The 17,922-nt window shown below is 28.8% G+C and overlaps 2 protein-coding genes across 2 annotated transcripts in view; one reads left to right on the top strand and one right to left on the bottom strand.

Moving 5' to 3' along the window:
- The first annotated feature begins 720 nt into the window (after positions 1 to 720).
- On the top strand, positions 721 to 4,835 carry LOC100211186 (dual specificity protein phosphatase 10). Its single transcript, XM_065799341.1, has 3 exons — positions 721 to 1,511; positions 3,663 to 4,046; positions 4,456 to 4,835. Exons 1-3 carry the CDS (start codon positions 1,028 to 1,030, stop codon positions 4,722 to 4,724), a joined length of 1,137 nt encoding a protein of 378 aa, XP_065655413.1. The 5' UTR covers positions 721 to 1,027; the 3' UTR covers positions 4,725 to 4,835.
- Positions 4,836 to 5,118: 283 nt separating this feature from the next.
- LOC100209935 (N-alpha-acetyltransferase 20) overlaps positions 5,119 to 17,922 on the bottom strand; it is a 33,822-nt gene continuing 21,018 nt past the window's right edge. Inside the window, exon 6 of the mRNA XM_065799342.1 lies at positions 5,119 to 5,323. Within this exon, the coding sequence (XP_065655414.1) occupies positions 5,238 to 5,323 (86 nt within the window). The 3' untranslated portion in view covers positions 5,119 to 5,237. The remainder of the gene's footprint in view (positions 5,324 to 17,922) is intronic.

Raw genomic sequence — 17,922 nt, 5'->3', positions numbered from 1 at the left:
GATTTTTTAGTTTTTTTTTTTAATCCTAGCGGAGCTTATTAGGATTTCCCGCCCCGTTTATTAACTTTCAACAGAAAGAATTTTATTTCTTCTTGTCAGCGCATTTAACGCTTTTAAAAGCGCAGATAAAACTAACTCTTGCATAAACACATTAATAACAAGTCTCTATAACAGATCAGAATAAGTGAAGCCAACCAAAAAATCAAAACAAGAAGTGTTTTTTTTAAAAAAAATTCATTTTAAAAAATGTATTTTTAAAACTTATAAAGTCTTAGCACTCCGAAAACAGATTATTGTGCTGAGTAGAATAGACTTTTTTTTTTATGTTCTATAAAACTTTTTTTATATTGCGACCTTCTTGTTTATTAAGATTCCCTTTACTATTTAATTTTAAAAATTATTTCATTGTTATTGCAATCCTCTTCCCCCCCCGCCTCCCCTCATCCCTACCTTCTTTTAAAAAGTACCTCGAGTATGTAAACAAAATCCTATTCTTCACAAACTTGTTTCTCTTTATATTGTGGAATATTCGTTTTTGCGTAACGCCATCTTGTCTGTTTGCACAAATACATAAGTTACGTCATTTCTAATTACTTAATTCGTTATATATTATTTACTTTGTTAGTACCCACACCTTTAATTTGTTTATAACAAAATTCAATTGGTTCAAAATGACGTATTTTTTAAAATATGGTAGATGTCAACAAAGCACATTTAGAGGATATGAACCTCATTTTCTTCAAGGATTGTGTAATGGATGAATTATGTGCAAACAAAAAGCATTAAATATCAAAAATTTGACTATATAGCAAATTTTTTAATCGGCATAGTAACGTCATGGCTCTCATTTTAGTTAAATAAATTGCAGTAAGTTTATAATAAAAATTGATGAAACTAAGAACAAAAAAATATAATTGTACATAGTATCAAATATACTTTAGTAAAAAGTTTTGTTAAGCTGTTAGTCGAAATTCGACGGAGTGTTATATAAAAACAATATTTATTTATATATATATATATATATATTATGTGTTCTACTTTAACGATGTGTTCTTATGGAGGTTTTTTTAATGGACAAAAAGCTAACATCAGCAACATAACAACTGTAAATAGTATTTTACCAGGTGAACTTGCCGAGGCTCTACAGACAAACTTAAAAATAAAAAACAATTTAAATGATACACACATAGATAAACAATCAATTCAAAATGAAGATGTAATGTTATTAGATTGTCGTTCTTTTTTAGCCTACAATTTTAAACATATTTCAGGAGCTTTAAATGTAAACTGTACTGGGCTTGTTAAAAAACGCTTACAACAAGGTAAGGCAACACTTGTTGATATGGTTACATCAGAATATGGAAAAGAGTTTTTAAAAAGTGGGAAGTGGGCAAAAGCAGTTGTTTATGATGACTGTACTACCGAACTAGAAAAGTTACCTTCTTCTCACCCATTAAAAATTGTTTTAGTCCTATTACATAAACAAGGAAAAGAAGCCTTTTTACTAAAAGGTAAGGTTTTTGTTTTTATATGTAATGATAAGTATCATAGATATTTGATTATTAAACTTCAACTCTAATTATATATTTATACATTTAACAGTGTTTCTATTAGGGTATCACTAAGTAGAAATTAATTTGCAAACTTTTTACTGAGACCTTCAATTTAAATAATATTAATCAGAAAATATCTAGTTGATATTTTTGTTCATTTAATTTACATTAAAATAATCTAAAACCTTAATTGTAATCCTAAGTTTTATTCGAAAAGTAATATATTTAATTTATTTGTTCTCTATGAGACATTAGGCAAAAATAGATAAATATTTTACATTTTCATTTTCCTCTATGCATATAAAATAACTAACTAATATGGAAAAAATTTTAAAATTTAAGTTGTTTTAAATGAGGCATTTAAAGTTGTCGAAAATTTTTTTTTCTAATTAGCAAAAGCAGGCATCAAACCTACCCTCATGTTTATAAAAAATGTTGACCTTTTTCGATAGTGTTTTCAAAAATATATATTAAAAAAAAACTATTTTTTTAATTATATATTCAATACAAGGCTTATAAAAACATTTTTAAAATATATTTTTTAATTAAACCTATCACACTAGTAAATCCTGTTTGTTTTCCTTTTTTAAAGAAAACATATCAGTCCGTAATTTCAAATTTGAAAATCTGTGGTGACTTTCCCACTGCTTTTTCAAATGTGATAATTTTTTTGGTATTTTTTTTTTTTTTACAGGAATATTTTAAAATGTGTTTACTTTATTCTATAATTGGGCTTTTTAGTGTTCTATAGCCATATAGTAATAAATTAGTTTCTTAAAAAAGGTTTAGAAAATCTCTTTAGTTTCTCTTGTGATTAATTTATGTAATTCCATCTTGTCTGTTTTTCTTGTTGGATGGGAGAGTACAGAGATTAGGAATGCTATTAAAATAAATTAGAATAAATGACATTAAAAAGTCACTATTAAAATTTTGTTAAAGTTTGTTAAATGTTAAAACTTAATATAAAATGAAATTGAAAATACCTTATTAGTGACAATATATCAGAATTATTTCAAGCATTTCAAGCTTTTTTTTACATATTTGTTTGGTTACCTAAAGATGATGTGATGTAAATTAGTTGTGAGTTCTATGATTTTTTTTAGCTTTTCAAAAAATGATTTTAACTTTTTTTTTTTTTAAACCTTTATTTATGGAGAAAAAAGATTTAGCTAATTAGTATATAAAAAAATTCGTTTTCCTAAATATTTACAAACGCTTGTAAAGCTCTCAAAAAATTCATTTATATTAATAGACTGCCAATAAACTTTTTTAAAGACTTTTTGCTGTTAAATACTTTTTTAAGTTTACGTTTTAATTAACATTTTTACGCCATTAAACTTTTCGCATGTATTTTTTGAAAAGCGATTCCTGCGAAAAAGTTGAATGTTTAAAAATTTTATTTTTAAATATCTTTTTTTAAAAAGGTCTCCTTATAGGCCAGGCAATCATTTTTAATAAAAAATTAAACGGATGTAATTTTTATTTAAAAAACATTGTTTTTAATTTATTTATATAATTTTACAAATATCACTTCACAAAATATTTGCATAATTCCTGTATAAATTTATAACACAACTTATCCAATATTACATTATGTATTGCCGTCATCAAAGTTTTTTTTCTGATGACATAAAATTTGTTTATTTTATATATATAATTCAAGTTTAATTAAAAGAGAAGTTCAATAAAATTTTTCTAAAACATGGTAGCAATACTGAGGCAGATCTTAAAATAGTTTTTTTTTAAAGCTGGGCTTAAAGTATGCGTCATGTTTGATTTAAATGAATGACCATCTGCCTCATTTTAGATGAATAAATTAGTAACGAGGCCTTTTAATTTACTTTCAATCATCAACAAACTTTTGATTTGGATGAAATGAGCATTCAATAGTAGCTAGCACTTTTCATGTCGTTGGCGATTTTAATGCTAAAACAGTTTAATAACTTTAAGAGATGTTATTCATCAAAAAGGTGCTACTATTTTTTTAAAAACCAAAAATGACGAGCAAGTGTCAACTCTTTATTAACTTCAAACAAGGTATTTGAAGATTATTACATAATTTTGCAAAGATCTTTCGATGTTTGTTTAAAAGACTGTTTTGTTTTGTAGGTGGCTTAAAGGAGTTTTCTCAATGTTATCAAAACCTACTAGCTTTTCATTCTGATCATTCTGACTCAGTTACAAACGCTATTGATCGTATAAATTCTTTAGCAAAGTACCATCAAGACATTACTACAAACCAACCTAATCCGAGTTGTCCGCTAAATGTAAAAGCAACTGAAGTTATGCCAAATGTATTTTTGGGAAATGCAACTGACGCAAAAGACGAAGTTTTACACGATCTTCACAATATTCGATACATTCTAAATCTGACAATTAATTGCCCGAATTACTTTTACGATAAACCTGGATATCATTATAAACAAGTTCAAATAGAAGATTCATGTAAAGAAGATATAAAAGAAATAATTCCTGAGGCTATAAATTTTATAGGTATTTCAAGCTTTTAGTCAACTTCTATTTATAAAAATATAAACCTGGATTTTGTTGAGTCACTCTTCAATGAGTCAGTAGTAAACGCGAAAATCGCGCATCAATTTTTAATTCACTTTTTTTTGAAAATAAATTATCTATTATAATAAAAAGTAAACCGACGAATTTAACTAAAAATACTTTTACGCAAATACTGTATAAATAAATAATTATAAAGTGATATAAATTTCTTTATGAATCATCTATAATATAAATTTATTTTATAATACAAATTTATAATACATTAATAAGTTTAATATTATTAATAAAATTATTATTATATTTATTACATAATTATTTACGATCATTTTTACATATTTACGATTTTGAATTTTTTTTTATCTAAACGAGTAAAGTATATTTTGTCTAGATCAAGCAAGAAGCAACAACTGCTCAGTTCTTATTCATTGTCAAGGCGGCGTTTCTCGTTCGCCCACAGTTACAATAGCATATCTAATGCACACAAATAAACAGACGTTTAAAGAAGCTTACGAATTGGTTAAACTGAAACGCCCATGCATTGCTCCTAATCTTAATTTTATGGGACAGTTGTGGGAAATGGACCAGCGAAAAAATACCAACGCTTCACAAAGCGATTGTTTACTCAAAAAGCTTATTTGTCGCGGAGGTAAAGAATAAATTGTAGAAACGTCTCAAATAAGCTTTAGCCCATGTTGTAAAATAAAATTCTTTTGTTGATATGTATTTTATATTAGAATGAATGAATTATATCGTGTTATTTTTTAATAATTATTTTTTATTTTCGATTTCGTTTAATATTTTTACTCATCATCAAATATTCTATGGATGTTATTATAATCGAGGCATTACGTATTTTAAAATAAATTTTTTTTATCAACATATTTTCTATATACGCGGATATAATATACGAGGTATATTTTATATATAGGTGAAACACTAAACAAAGCAATACGAGTTTTAATTTTTCGTAGTAACGTTTTGTGTCCCTTAAACACCTGCGTTGCAGCACAGCTTCTACATAACCGTTTCGACCTAGAGCAAAACTTCAGCATTGACGTTTATTTTAATCTTTTTTTAATTAAAAAATACTTTAAGTTATACGTGTTAAGAATTAAAAAGCAGATTTATACATTTGCGTAACGGTAAGTTAGCGCTGCTTATCTGTAAACATTAATCAACATCCTCAGGTCTAACGGGGTACGATAACGGAATCACAGACTTACGATGAACGTCTCGAGATAAAGCTTTTCTCATATCTAAAAAGAACACATTGAAAATTTTTCAGTTTAAATAACTTAAAGAAACTAATTAAAAAAAAACAAACATCTTTAAAAAAAACAAAACTGTCGCGTTTTTATTTCATTTGCAATCAAAAATGTAAAATAAGCAAATAAAAATCAAAAAGGTTCAGATAAGAATAGGATTGATGTCCGGCTTTTACCAAGATGAATACAGTGCCGAACCTATAAAAATCTTCAATTTTTTTTACTGTGTTCTTTTTCGTTAAAGCCGGACATCTGACAACCCTTCAAATATTAAAAAAACTTAATAAGATTTTAAGAAAACAGCGAATAAAGAACTATCACTTTTTACAAACATTTAAATTGTCCACGGCGCCAGAAATTAATAAAAATTTGATATTTAGTAAATATTTTGCTGTAACTTGCCAAGATAGATCTAAACTACAAATATATAAACTCAAAGTAAAATTTAGGGTAACTCAAAGTAAAAAGTTGGGTAAAGTAGCTTTTTTTTCTTCTAATGTTCTTTAAGAAATTTAATATTCTCAATAAAAATATTTTTTCATTATAAACTATAAAATCTATATCTTCTATTTCTAATACTGCCATAACACCTTGACATTAATAAAAAGTAAACATGATTTCATTCAAGAATTGTTTTATTAACGCTAAGAAAAATTTTATTTTGGCAAATTAAAAATATAGTTCATGGCCGACGACACGGGATTCGAAGTGAAGGGGCACTATCGTCAATTTCTAAAAAAAGTTCTTTATATTTAGAATTTTCTGAAAAAAAAAGTCCTTTAGAAAGAAAAATTGGGGGGAAGGGGCACGTGCCCACTCCCCCGTCGTCGAATGGCCCTGATTTAAGTCCTATTTTGAGCAAAGACACTTGATCTCAATAGTCATTGTTTTTCAGATTTTTAATACAAAAAAATGTTTTTTTGAAAATTTGGGGCCCTTAAAAGTGATGGGCCCAGGGCTTAAGCCTCCTCCCCCCTCCTTTAATCCAGCACTCGCTTCGCTGCTAAAGTTATTTTTACTGATTTTTAAAATTCTATTCAAAATGGAAGCAAAAAATATTCTTTTTTTGTCTATTAATGACAAAGCTAAAGTTTAAAGACGTCAAGTGTTTTCTCCTTCATGCCATAAATTTGTTGACTGAGTTATAATAGCCTTTTCTGAAGTTTTTATTTCGACCTTTTTTCATGCCATAAATTTATAGGTTGCATTAAAATAGTCTTTTCTCAAGTTTTTTTTTTCTCTTTTGATAGAACTAGAACTAAATGTTTTGAAAAAAAAATCACAAAATTCAAATGAATAAAATTCTACTAAATAAATTACTATACTAAATCCATTAATTAAAGTAAAAACAAGATTAAATTATCAAGATTAAAATTGTGTTTTTTACCTTTTGTTGATATTCAGATATTGATCTTTCATAATAACTTATGTAATGTTAAACATTTCTTTTTTAAAGATTTGAAAACACTTCTTTCATACTACATAGAGACAAGATCTTTCTTCTTTTTACGTTTTTCATTACTTGGCTTATGTGTAAAAATTGGGATTGCACAAAAGTCTCTATAATCTGATGCAAAAAGACGCTTTCGCGAGCTATTTAAATCTTTTTCCAAATCATTCTTTTCAAAAATAACAGAGAGTTCAACTGACTATGAGTTTTGTCTTCAGCAGGAACATGCCATTGCTGCAACAATTCTGGGCATATTTTATCGAATCGATCAGAGTTTAAATTTAATTGTTTATATTAATTTAATTGAACTAATACAGCAGTAACATGTTTGCAGCATCTTTTCATATCATGATTAACAATTACGTTTAGCACATAAAACACCCATAAGATATTATAGCTTAAGCACATTTGGGACTAGGGTAAAGAAGGAAGCGTAAAATTCCTAGTTAAGTGCTCTTCGTTTAAATCTATTCAATGTAATTATAAATTTAGAATGAACTCTCCACAATGCTCAGCAAACTGACTGTTAACTGTTTAGAAAACTTGCATGAAAGCAATTTTGGGTAGATAGCAATAGGTTTTTTTAATTTAGCTTAAGTTAACTTATACACAGTCAATAGAGTTTGAACAAAAAAAAGTTTGACAATAAAATCAAATTTTAAGGTCTTTCATACATTGAACTATAAGTTGAGAAAACTGAAGTGTGAAGGTGTATTAAAAGGCTATATCCTATCTATTTAAGACAATTAGTTGCACAATGTGAAGTGTTAGTTTAGCATTATTTTTTTATTTTGTTCCAGAGCAGGAAAGAGAATTGCAAAAATTTTATTGGACCATGCGTACCATACGTTAACATTGTACCATATGTACCATACGTTAACATTGTACCATATGTACCATACGTTAACACATTGTAAATATTTTTGTTGCTTTAAATTGTGTTTAAATTATCTGAAGTTTAATTTAAAATTTTTTTACAACGAGAATCTGAAATGCTAAAAAGGTTAAATCCCCTCAATTTAACCCTTTTGCCCCATTTATGTCTTTTAGCACTTTGTTCGGTTATAAGGGAGCACCTATACAGTACATACGCAGTAAAACCGCTGATTTAGGACCCCCTCCCCTTTTGTACGAACCTGTACGCTTCCAAAAAACCCCGTTCCCCTTCCGCGTACATAGGCATTATTTTTTTCAAAATAAAGTCAATGTTTTAAAAAAAATCAAAAATCAAAATCAAAATTAGGGGAGTCAAAACGCGTACGTACTATTCACCCCCTCTTCTTTGTCTTTAACACCCCCTCTTCTTTGTACGCATTTGTACGCTTTCAGGCAACACCCCTCCCCCATACCTGCGTACGTACTTTATGGATGGCCCTTAAGACAAATACTCTTAAATAAAAAAAGATTTTAATTGATTGACACGATATAAAACCTGACGTTCTCTTTGAGCCACAATGTATTCAATATGTAATTGCTATTTCCTACCAGACCGAATGTAGGAAAATATGAAAATTTTCTTTTTCTGTGGTCATAAAATTAAAGTTTGTGCTCAACAAAGTCGTTTTTCTAGAGTCTTTAGATGTAAGCAATTGAAATTTAATATTTTGAATCCAAGGACAAAAATTGTGTTACATAGTATCGTCAGCATTTATTCTTTTTAAAGGAAAATCTAGTTTTGAATTTTCATTTAAACAATCAAGAACCATAAGATGCGGAACTGTAAACAAACTTACTTTAACTATAAAATGAAATAATATTTGTGAGAAAGTTCAAGCAAGGAAGTTGTTATTTATATTGCTTGGTATATAGCATATATTTTATATCTAAATTTAAATGTTATTTGTGTCAAGACATTTTTGAAACGTAAAAAATACACTTCCACTTGTATTGGAATCAGGCCCTAAGGGGCACATGAATTATAATTCATATGCCCATTAACCATAAGAGTTAAGAGGCACATGAATTTTGTATGTAGATCATGATATCACCAATAAAGAATGTGTATCTCAAGCAATGAAGACGTACAGATCGAGCAAACATTCTTTTCATTCCAACAACTTCCATATATGATTTCATTCCAGCACTTCCAAAATGATTTATCGAACATACATGAGTTTCTTTCCAGCTGCTATATGCATTTAAACTAACTTTTTTTAATTCCCACATTTCACACTGTTTACATTTTTTAGATAAAAACTCAGTATCAATGCATTTCCCCTCCGAAATCAGTGTAACAACACCATTCAAGGAAAAATATCACCACTAACTTTAGCATCAATAACAACAGTCATCTACAGTTTTTTTAAAATGTATTTGTTTGGAAGCTTCTTTCATTGACTCTTGTGCCGTTTGCACATAACCATTGAGCAACTCACTATTAATTTCATTGTATGTTGTTTTGGTCATTGGTGGTGGCATACTCATGGAAAAACAAAATATTTTTATTGCACCTAAACCTTGACTAATCTCTCTAAATGCAGCAATTATTTGTATATTTATTTCAAAACTCTTTCTCCCTGAAGTAGACTGCAATCAACTGCACTCTTTTGAAGAACAAAATGTTATGTTCCAATTACATTCAGTGCATAAAATATTAAAAAACTGGACAAGACCCATTTTTTTGATAAAAAATGTTCAATGTCTATTGCTGCAACACAAACAGGGCATCGTCCAACTATCTTTACAAGAGTAAAGAAAAGATCACTGTTGATGTATCGGCATTTAAAGTTTTTATAGCAAACCCTTTTCTTTTTCTTGATCGTAATTTATATATTTTTCAGAACCCATTCCAAGTAATGATAGATTTATCAATTGGAACCATTTCGGTTTTTTTAACTGAAGGAAATAAGAATCAATAACACAACCTTTATTTAGAAGCTCTGAGTTTAGAACGCTTGCAAGGGCTTTATTGCATAGCTTATAGACTGAATAAAGAAAGAATGTTTAAAAAAACAAAAAGAAGCATTAAGGTGAAAAGTAGATGTCTAGATCAAATTTCAATCTTGAAATATTTGAAAAAAAGAGTCTGTTTATTAATCTTAATCAGTAAATGTGTTGCAAAAGTGTTAATCCAGATGCAGTTCTTGAAAATATGGTTGCGTTAGAAATAAAAAAGTAGTCATTAACTTGTATAATTGTACATGCTTTTAATTTAAAAATATGTAAGCTTATAGGGGCGCCTAATTACTGCTATGCCCCGGGCGTTATGAAAGCTCTCAGCGGCCCCGGACCCAACGCATTTTTTTTTGGTTGTTTACTTTTCATTATACGTAATAAAAATTTGATTTTTTAGATGATTAGTTAATCACGAAGTCAGTTTTTCAGTTTCATTTACAATAACTTCATGTTTTGAAATTTGAATATTTTTTTATTAAATATATTTATTTGATTGTTTTATTATTTAGCCGCCAGATGGTTTTAACACGTGAGTTGAGTTTTATTAATTATAGCAATTTTTCATATTACTTAATATTTTAATTTTTCATAGGTTTCCACCGATGTGGTGTGATGCCCTTTAAAGATATTGAATTAAAAAAAAGTTATAATTTAGCAAAATAGTAAAAATACATCATTTTTTAAGGAACAGTCTTAGTAGTAGCACAATTTTTAATTAATTACCGCCAGGTCGTACTAAAATAACAGGCCTCATCGCGCAACGGCCCGAAAAATGTGGAGGCCGATGTTTTTTTGTTTTGATGCTCTTAACTATTTAGATTAATTTTTTCTAAAGTTAAAAAATTCATGTAACGATATTGATTATTTAAGTCTTACTCAAAAAGTACAACCTGATTAAATAAAAGACTAAGGATAAGAAGACTTAATATAACGCCAATTCTAGGCTTAACTTTTTGTGGTCTAATAAAGAAGTCGATATTTTTATTACAAAAACGTTTATAAAACAGAAATGATAGTTTTGAAAAAAGAAGTTCAAAAACAATTGACATTAATAAATGGTAATTAAACCTTATGTATTTATGTACATTGAAATATTGACAGCAAGAATTTAAAAGTAAAAATATAAATTACCAATTTTTAAACAAAATATCATCTAAAATTAAAACGCAAACTTTGTATAATATATTTATTAACAAAAGCTAACATAACAGTTTTAAAGCTTTTTTGGTTTCCTTGTCTGACGCAGGTGAATGCATATAGCAATAATTGTTAAATAAAATATTTGTAAGAATATGACAATACTTTCTAGTAATTTTGGTGAAATCAAAGTACATGCAACATCCATAAATAAAATTATGGATGTTGCATGTAAGTACATGCAACATCCATAAATAAAGAGGACTTAGAATATCAACAAAAGTTTGATGTGCTAACATAGTTAAACAAAATGTAACTCAAGAATACCCATTCACAATATGTATCGTTGAGTGTTTTTAGGCCACCACAGTCTAAGGCAGATGTAAAATTTCCATAGGTACCATAATGCAAAAAAGTGTCATCATCTTCTTGATTGTCTTTTCTAGAAACATATCCTGCTATATAAACTAACGATGACTTAATATCAAATAGAAGTTGATCTAAAAGTTCATGTAAACGATTAAACATTTCACACTCATCCTCTGAAAGTTTATGAAAACAGTTATCACAGGCATGGCCGGATGAAACAGCAGTACTCAAAATGTTAATAACTTTCTGAAGAACTAGTTTGGTTTTGCTGATATTCCACTTTTCAATTACTTGTTGTGTATTTATAAAATAAGTTCCCTACTACCTTGTCTGAGCTTTCCAAATGCTTTTTCTACAGGATCTGTTGTAAAATTCCCAAGCAATACAAACATATAAGAATTGTTTAACGAATGTTTACTTAATTCAACTAAACCGTTACATGTTTAATATAATGCATTGCTTGTGTCCATGGTTACACATTTAATTCACTTTCCTTGAATCATTGTTGATTTTAGCGTTCCAGAAAACTCAATTAAATCATTAAGTCATAAATCGTCAACTGATGATATGGGATCTCGTAAGTGGTCTTTAAAGTGGATTCCTTCAGATGAACTTTTTACGTTTTTTACGTTTTTTCTAAAACCACCTTAGTTAAGAAAATAATAGTTCCATCAATATCATCATCTTTCATACCTTAATGACACTTTAATGCATTTATAGTCTCTTCACAGAATACTTTCAAACATCTAATAACGTTTTGCCTCTCAATCGGTCTTGGGTCAGCAACAAGTCAGCTTAGACATTTTAACCTTCAGTTGTTAAAAACTTATCCAGTCAATTTTCAAGTGAGAAATCCACGTCAATTACAGGTTTCAAACTAAATTTCAAAAATTCTCTTCATCAACGCAAAGGCGTCTTTTTACTTGATTAAAACTAGCAAAATTAAGCAAAAAAAGGATAGCATTTAACTTTTATGTTTAAAAAAAAAAAAAAAAGCTAGTTGCTTTCACAATTATATCAAAGCACTTTTATATAATAAAAAGATAATATATGACGGAGTTAAATATAATTATATGACGAAGTTAAAGAGAATTTACACAATAATAACAAATTTCAATTGTTCTACTGCTTCCAAAATACAAATCACGATCGAAATAAGTAAAGAAATTTGGACACGAAATATTTCGTATTGATTAAAAAGCAATTACGATGAAAAAAATTGGACTCGAGAGAAAGAAGAATTATGCTGGAGAAAAACTCTAAAAACTACTAAAAGTGGAGATGACAGACTTACTGCAGGCGGCTTCGTTTTAAAACAAAAAAAAAACAAAGGCATATAACTGCAATGGACTCTTTCATCTAGATCATTTTCCACATTACTATATACAATGCCAATTACAAATGCTTTGCATTGATGCTAAATTTTCTATGAAAGTGGATTTTTTATTTAATTGAAAGAAATAATTTATTACTTAATACGTTAATAGATATTTGTGGCAATATTTTTTAAATGAAATTTTCGAATAAACTACCATGAAAATATAGAAATTTGTTTCATAAGAGAAATTTTCAACCAAAGAAACGAAACCTGAAACCGGTTTGAAATCTAAGAAATAGGGTAGATTAACGTATAATATGCACAATAGGCAAAAATTGGAATACTTTCAATAATAATTTTGATGGATTCAAAATTTTTGCTAATAAACAACTTTTTAATATCACTACTTAATATCATCCACTTATTTTTTCTTAAAAACAAAGAGGTTTTAAAAAGTATCAAACATACATATATTACTCAGACCACTTGGTAATATGAGCACTTTAAATTAACTCAAAAAAGTATTATTGAGTAAAAAAATACCAACCTGTGAATTATAACTATTTTGTGGAATATGATTCTTTATAATCATACTTATTATTAAAAGATCAAATTATAAGCCACATAAAAATAATAGTTAAAAACATCTATATGACTGCGCGTAAAATAACAAATTTGGATCATGAACAATTGAAAGGACATAAAATAAAAACTACAGGTACCGAAAAAAGTTTAGAACCACTTAAAAATTTTGCGTAATTTCATTATTTTTTCAATGTATAAAACTAATATTGAACTTTGATGATCAATTATATATATATATATATATATATATATATATATATATATATATATATATATATATATATATATATATATATATATATATATATATGACATGCTTTAATAAAAAACCTAAAGGAATTTACACCGCATTCAATTGCATAAACATTAAGCGTTCAATAAACAAGCAGACACAAATGAATTGAATTCAAATGAAAATAAATACATTTTAAACATTAAAACTTTTTAATAAATACATTTAAACAAAGCAATGTAAATATTTATATCAATATTTACATGGATATCCTTTGTTTTTAATCACCAGATGAAGTCTTCTAGGCATACTTTCAACCAACTTTGAACACTGATCTTTATTAAATTCCAGACACCAAACTCGTCTGATTTCATCCTTCAAGGATTCTGTAGATGTACATTTGGTTCTATCAAAATTATCTTTGATGTATTTCCACAAATTTTCAATCGGATTAAGATTCGGACTATATCCAGGCCAAGGAAGAACTTCAATTTTGTTGTCTACAAACCAAGCCTTTGATATTTTAGAGGTGTGACAAGTGACATTATCTTGCTGAAATATTGAACAGTGAAGCTTTTTCAAAGAACATTTAGCGTTTTGTGACAAGATGTCAACATATCGGGCACTGTTCATTTTTTCGTTCTTTTCAATGAACTCTACACTTCCTGCACCCTTATATGCAAAGCAAGCTCAAACCATGACACCTGGAGAATGTTTGACTGTCTTGATGGTGTATCTTGGATCATATTTTGAGGAATTAGGATCACGTCGGACATATTGTTGTTGGCAATCTTGTTGCAAAAAGGTTGACTCGTCATGCATGTCATATATATATATATAATTTATCATCAAAGTTCAATATTAGTTTCATACATTGAAAAAATAATGAAATTATGCAAAATTGTTAAGTGGTTCTAAACTTTTTTCGGTACCTGTACTTGTCAGAATATAACGAATGAGACCTTGTTTTTTTGTTAGAGAATAGACTTTCAAACAACAACAACAACAAAAATTTAGTCACGTGATCGAAAATATACCATATTGAATAAATAAAAGTATATAATTTCTTGATTTAATCTTAAAATATTAATAAATAAATTCATAAACATATAGTTTTTAATATTAAATAAGATAGGCATTTATAGTGGTGATCAAACAAACAAAAAAAAAAATTAAACAAACTTGATAATTTAATCAAAAGATATTTAACTTTTTGTAAGGGCACTAACAAATTGGAAATTTCCCTAAAATAAAATGTATACACATTTGGCTTGAGAAAATATTTTATGTATAAGTAAATATACATAATATCTTTTTAGGAATAGTCCAAAACAGTATGATAAATTTGAAAACACTCATCAGGATGTAACCCGGGTTGTGATGGACAAAAATTACAAACAAAAACAGTTTTCAAGGGATGTCCTTTGGTGGCCAGTTTCCCCTTTGCATAACAAACACTACATCTTTTATGGTGCCTATCATTATTGCCTGCCTTGCCTGGAGGCAAAATTGAAGGAAAATGTCTTCCAGTAAGTCTATCAAAATCCTCTCAAACAACAAGACAAGGGTTGTGAGGGATCTCAGGGGTTAGTGAAAATATCAGCTTTATATTACTAAGCAAAAAATCCAAGTATGAAATGTGCCTGCCGGTACTATGTGTGTAAATCTTTTGTGAATTTATATCACATCTAAGACGAAAAGCTAATTTCTTGTACCATTTATAGAATTTTCGAAGAGCCTCCATGTAATTGCTGGTCTACCCGATCAACACCACCCATATGCATATTGTATGACTTGACCATTGATGGTTCGAGTTTAATGTTACAATCTTTATCAGACTTTCCTGTTTCCACCATTACTGGATTGTGATATGTTGACAGCATGTAAAAAACTTTTTGTTTGCTACCCAATTTGTTTTTAGTTGCATGATATTTGCAGGCTAACATTTTATTGGCTTTGCTGCGAGTTTTGTAAAAAACAGCAGTACCTTTTGCAAGTTGCTCATTTAATATCTCTTTGCTGTAGTGTTTTCGGTTGGCGCAAACAGTTTCACAAATATAAGTCTTCTTAGACAAGAGCCTCTAAATAAAGGATGACCTTTATTTAGAGGTCATGATCCTTTATTTAGAGGTCAATAAAGGTCCCATCAGCTCTATTGGTATATGTTGGCTTGAAGGCATTGTAGAATTTTTGTCATCATCATACATCCCAGTACCACAGTACACTAGGAAATCAAATGTAATACCATCAGCTGTAGTCAACTCATATACCTTTATTCCAAATCGTGCTCTTTTTGTCTTTATATATTGACGAAAATGCAATCTGCCCTTAAAAAGACCAAGGGATTCATCAACACTCAATTTGACAACGCTCTCTGATCATATTGAGGAATGGTCTGATCTTGTGCAATCCATCTCTATAAAGATCATTAAGATTATGATTAGGATCATTATTGTTATTGAAATGAAGAAATTTGAGGATAACCTTGAAACTGTCTCGAGACATGGTTTTTGAAAAGATTGGTGTCCAAAAAAGATCATCAGTGGACCAATACATGTTCAAATTTGGTTTATGTACAATACCCATCAATATAACTAGACCAAAAAAGGATTTCATTTCAACAGCTGTAACAGCTTTCCGATTCTTATTAAGGTAAGAATTATTGACCTTTTCAGGGTGTTTGCTCAAAAAATCTTTGCAACATCGGTTACTTTCAGAAACAATATGTTCTAAAATAGGATTGGTAGAGTAAGCTTCAAAAAAGTCAAGAGAACTGTCTCCTTCTATTTTAACATTTAGACTTTCAGTGGAAAAGAATGGAAAAGTGTTATTAGATTTTTCCTCATTATCAGCATCAGCATGCTCCCATTCTAACTGTAACTCTGTTTGATCAGGAACAACATGATCAATGAACTTTTGATGTGATCGACCACCACAAACACGAGGAAACACAACCCTAATTTGGCCTCGGTCAGGTTGTAGATTATAACAAGCACCTCTATCTAGAGTAACACGATCAAAAGAATGTAAACCACTTACATTTCTACTTCCACCTCTGGTTCTCACACGCTTCTGGGCCTGTGAAACATTATAAGATAATTATTGAGTTTCATAACATTCTTTTTCACTATCAGATTCTATACTTATATCACTAGATGATTCCTCATAAATTTCTTCTTCAATTTCAGATTCTATAATCAGATCATTATCTGTTCTCTCCTTAGATAAAGAAATATCATTGCAGAAATTTTGATTTTTAGGAGTATTTGTGATGGATGGTGAAAGTAAAACTAAATTTTGAACTGGTAAACCTTCAGACAAGGGTAGTAGTTCTTCATTTACATAATCTAAAATACTTTCAGAATCACAAGAGTTATCAAGATCAATATCAACATCGCTATCTACATCACTATCATCAAACAAAATATCAAGGATCTCATTCATATCAGTATAACTTGTTTGCTTTTTAGCCATTTTTCAAAACTATTTTTTGACCAATCTATAAATGCAAATGACAAACGGTTTGAAGTAATAACTTTAGAAATTATTCCTATTTCAGATATATATTTAATGTTTTCTCTATAGATGTTCAGGAAAATTTAAAATTATTGATGAACCGCCAGGCGGTTCACACGTCATTAAGAAACAGATTTTATGCACTGTGGTACGGGTCACACATCAAGAAAGGGTTAAAGCAATATTAACTTGGTTTTACGCAGAAAAAAAAAAAAAAATCTATTATTTATTCAAATCTTTCGAATCAAACTTTTAAACAATAAAAATGCAAACTTTTTGAAATGAAACTACAGAAAGATTTATTCATCTTAGGACTTTAAACTAAGTTATTCCACTAAAAATTACTTGGTAATTTGAACATGTTCATTAGGGATATGACTTTTTAATTTTTTTTCAAATAAAATGTTTCCTGTATCATAAATCGATGAACTTTTACCTAAAATCATGAAAAAAGGCCCAAATAGCTTTCTGCAACAAAAAAAGGTCACCCCCAAAATAAAAATTTGATTTACCATTTTTATACATTCATTTTTGACCGATGTTTTAATCTTAAGCTTAATTCTCAGCTTAATTCTATTTATTTCATTATTTTGTTATGAATTTATAAATTTAACGCCACACGTTACCATGGCAACGAAACGGCCGTGTGCCGGCAAATACTTGGAATTGTTATGTGATGACGTCATTGTGTTACCACGGTGATATAGACGACTGTAACAGACTGTAGAAGATTATAGAACTTAGTAGAACATTCTGGAAGCTCTAAATAATTATATAAGCGAGCTGCTGTCAGAGCTCAGTGTTGATAATGTGAATAGTTCTATGAAGTACTCTGCGTGTAACTGAGCTAATAAGGAACTACTGTAGCGAACTAAAGACGCTGTAAGTGTACGAAGTATAAGTAGTTGTAGCATTATCGTTAGGATACGGACTGGATTATCGAACTGTTATCAACATTGACTGGATTATCGAACTATAATTGGATTACTATACAGTTAAAGTATTTTATTAATTAAACGACTTTATTAAACAGATATTTACGCTCAGCTATCCGTAAAGTCGTAACAATATTATATGATGTCTCACAA

This window comes from Hydra vulgaris, chromosome 06 (genome assembly GCF_038396675.1).
Source record: "Hydra vulgaris chromosome 06, alternate assembly HydraT2T_AEP".
Lineage (NCBI taxonomy): Eukaryota > Metazoa > Cnidaria > Hydrozoa > Anthoathecata > Hydridae > Hydra > Hydra vulgaris.
This window is presented reverse-complemented; position numbering and strand designations above follow the sequence as displayed.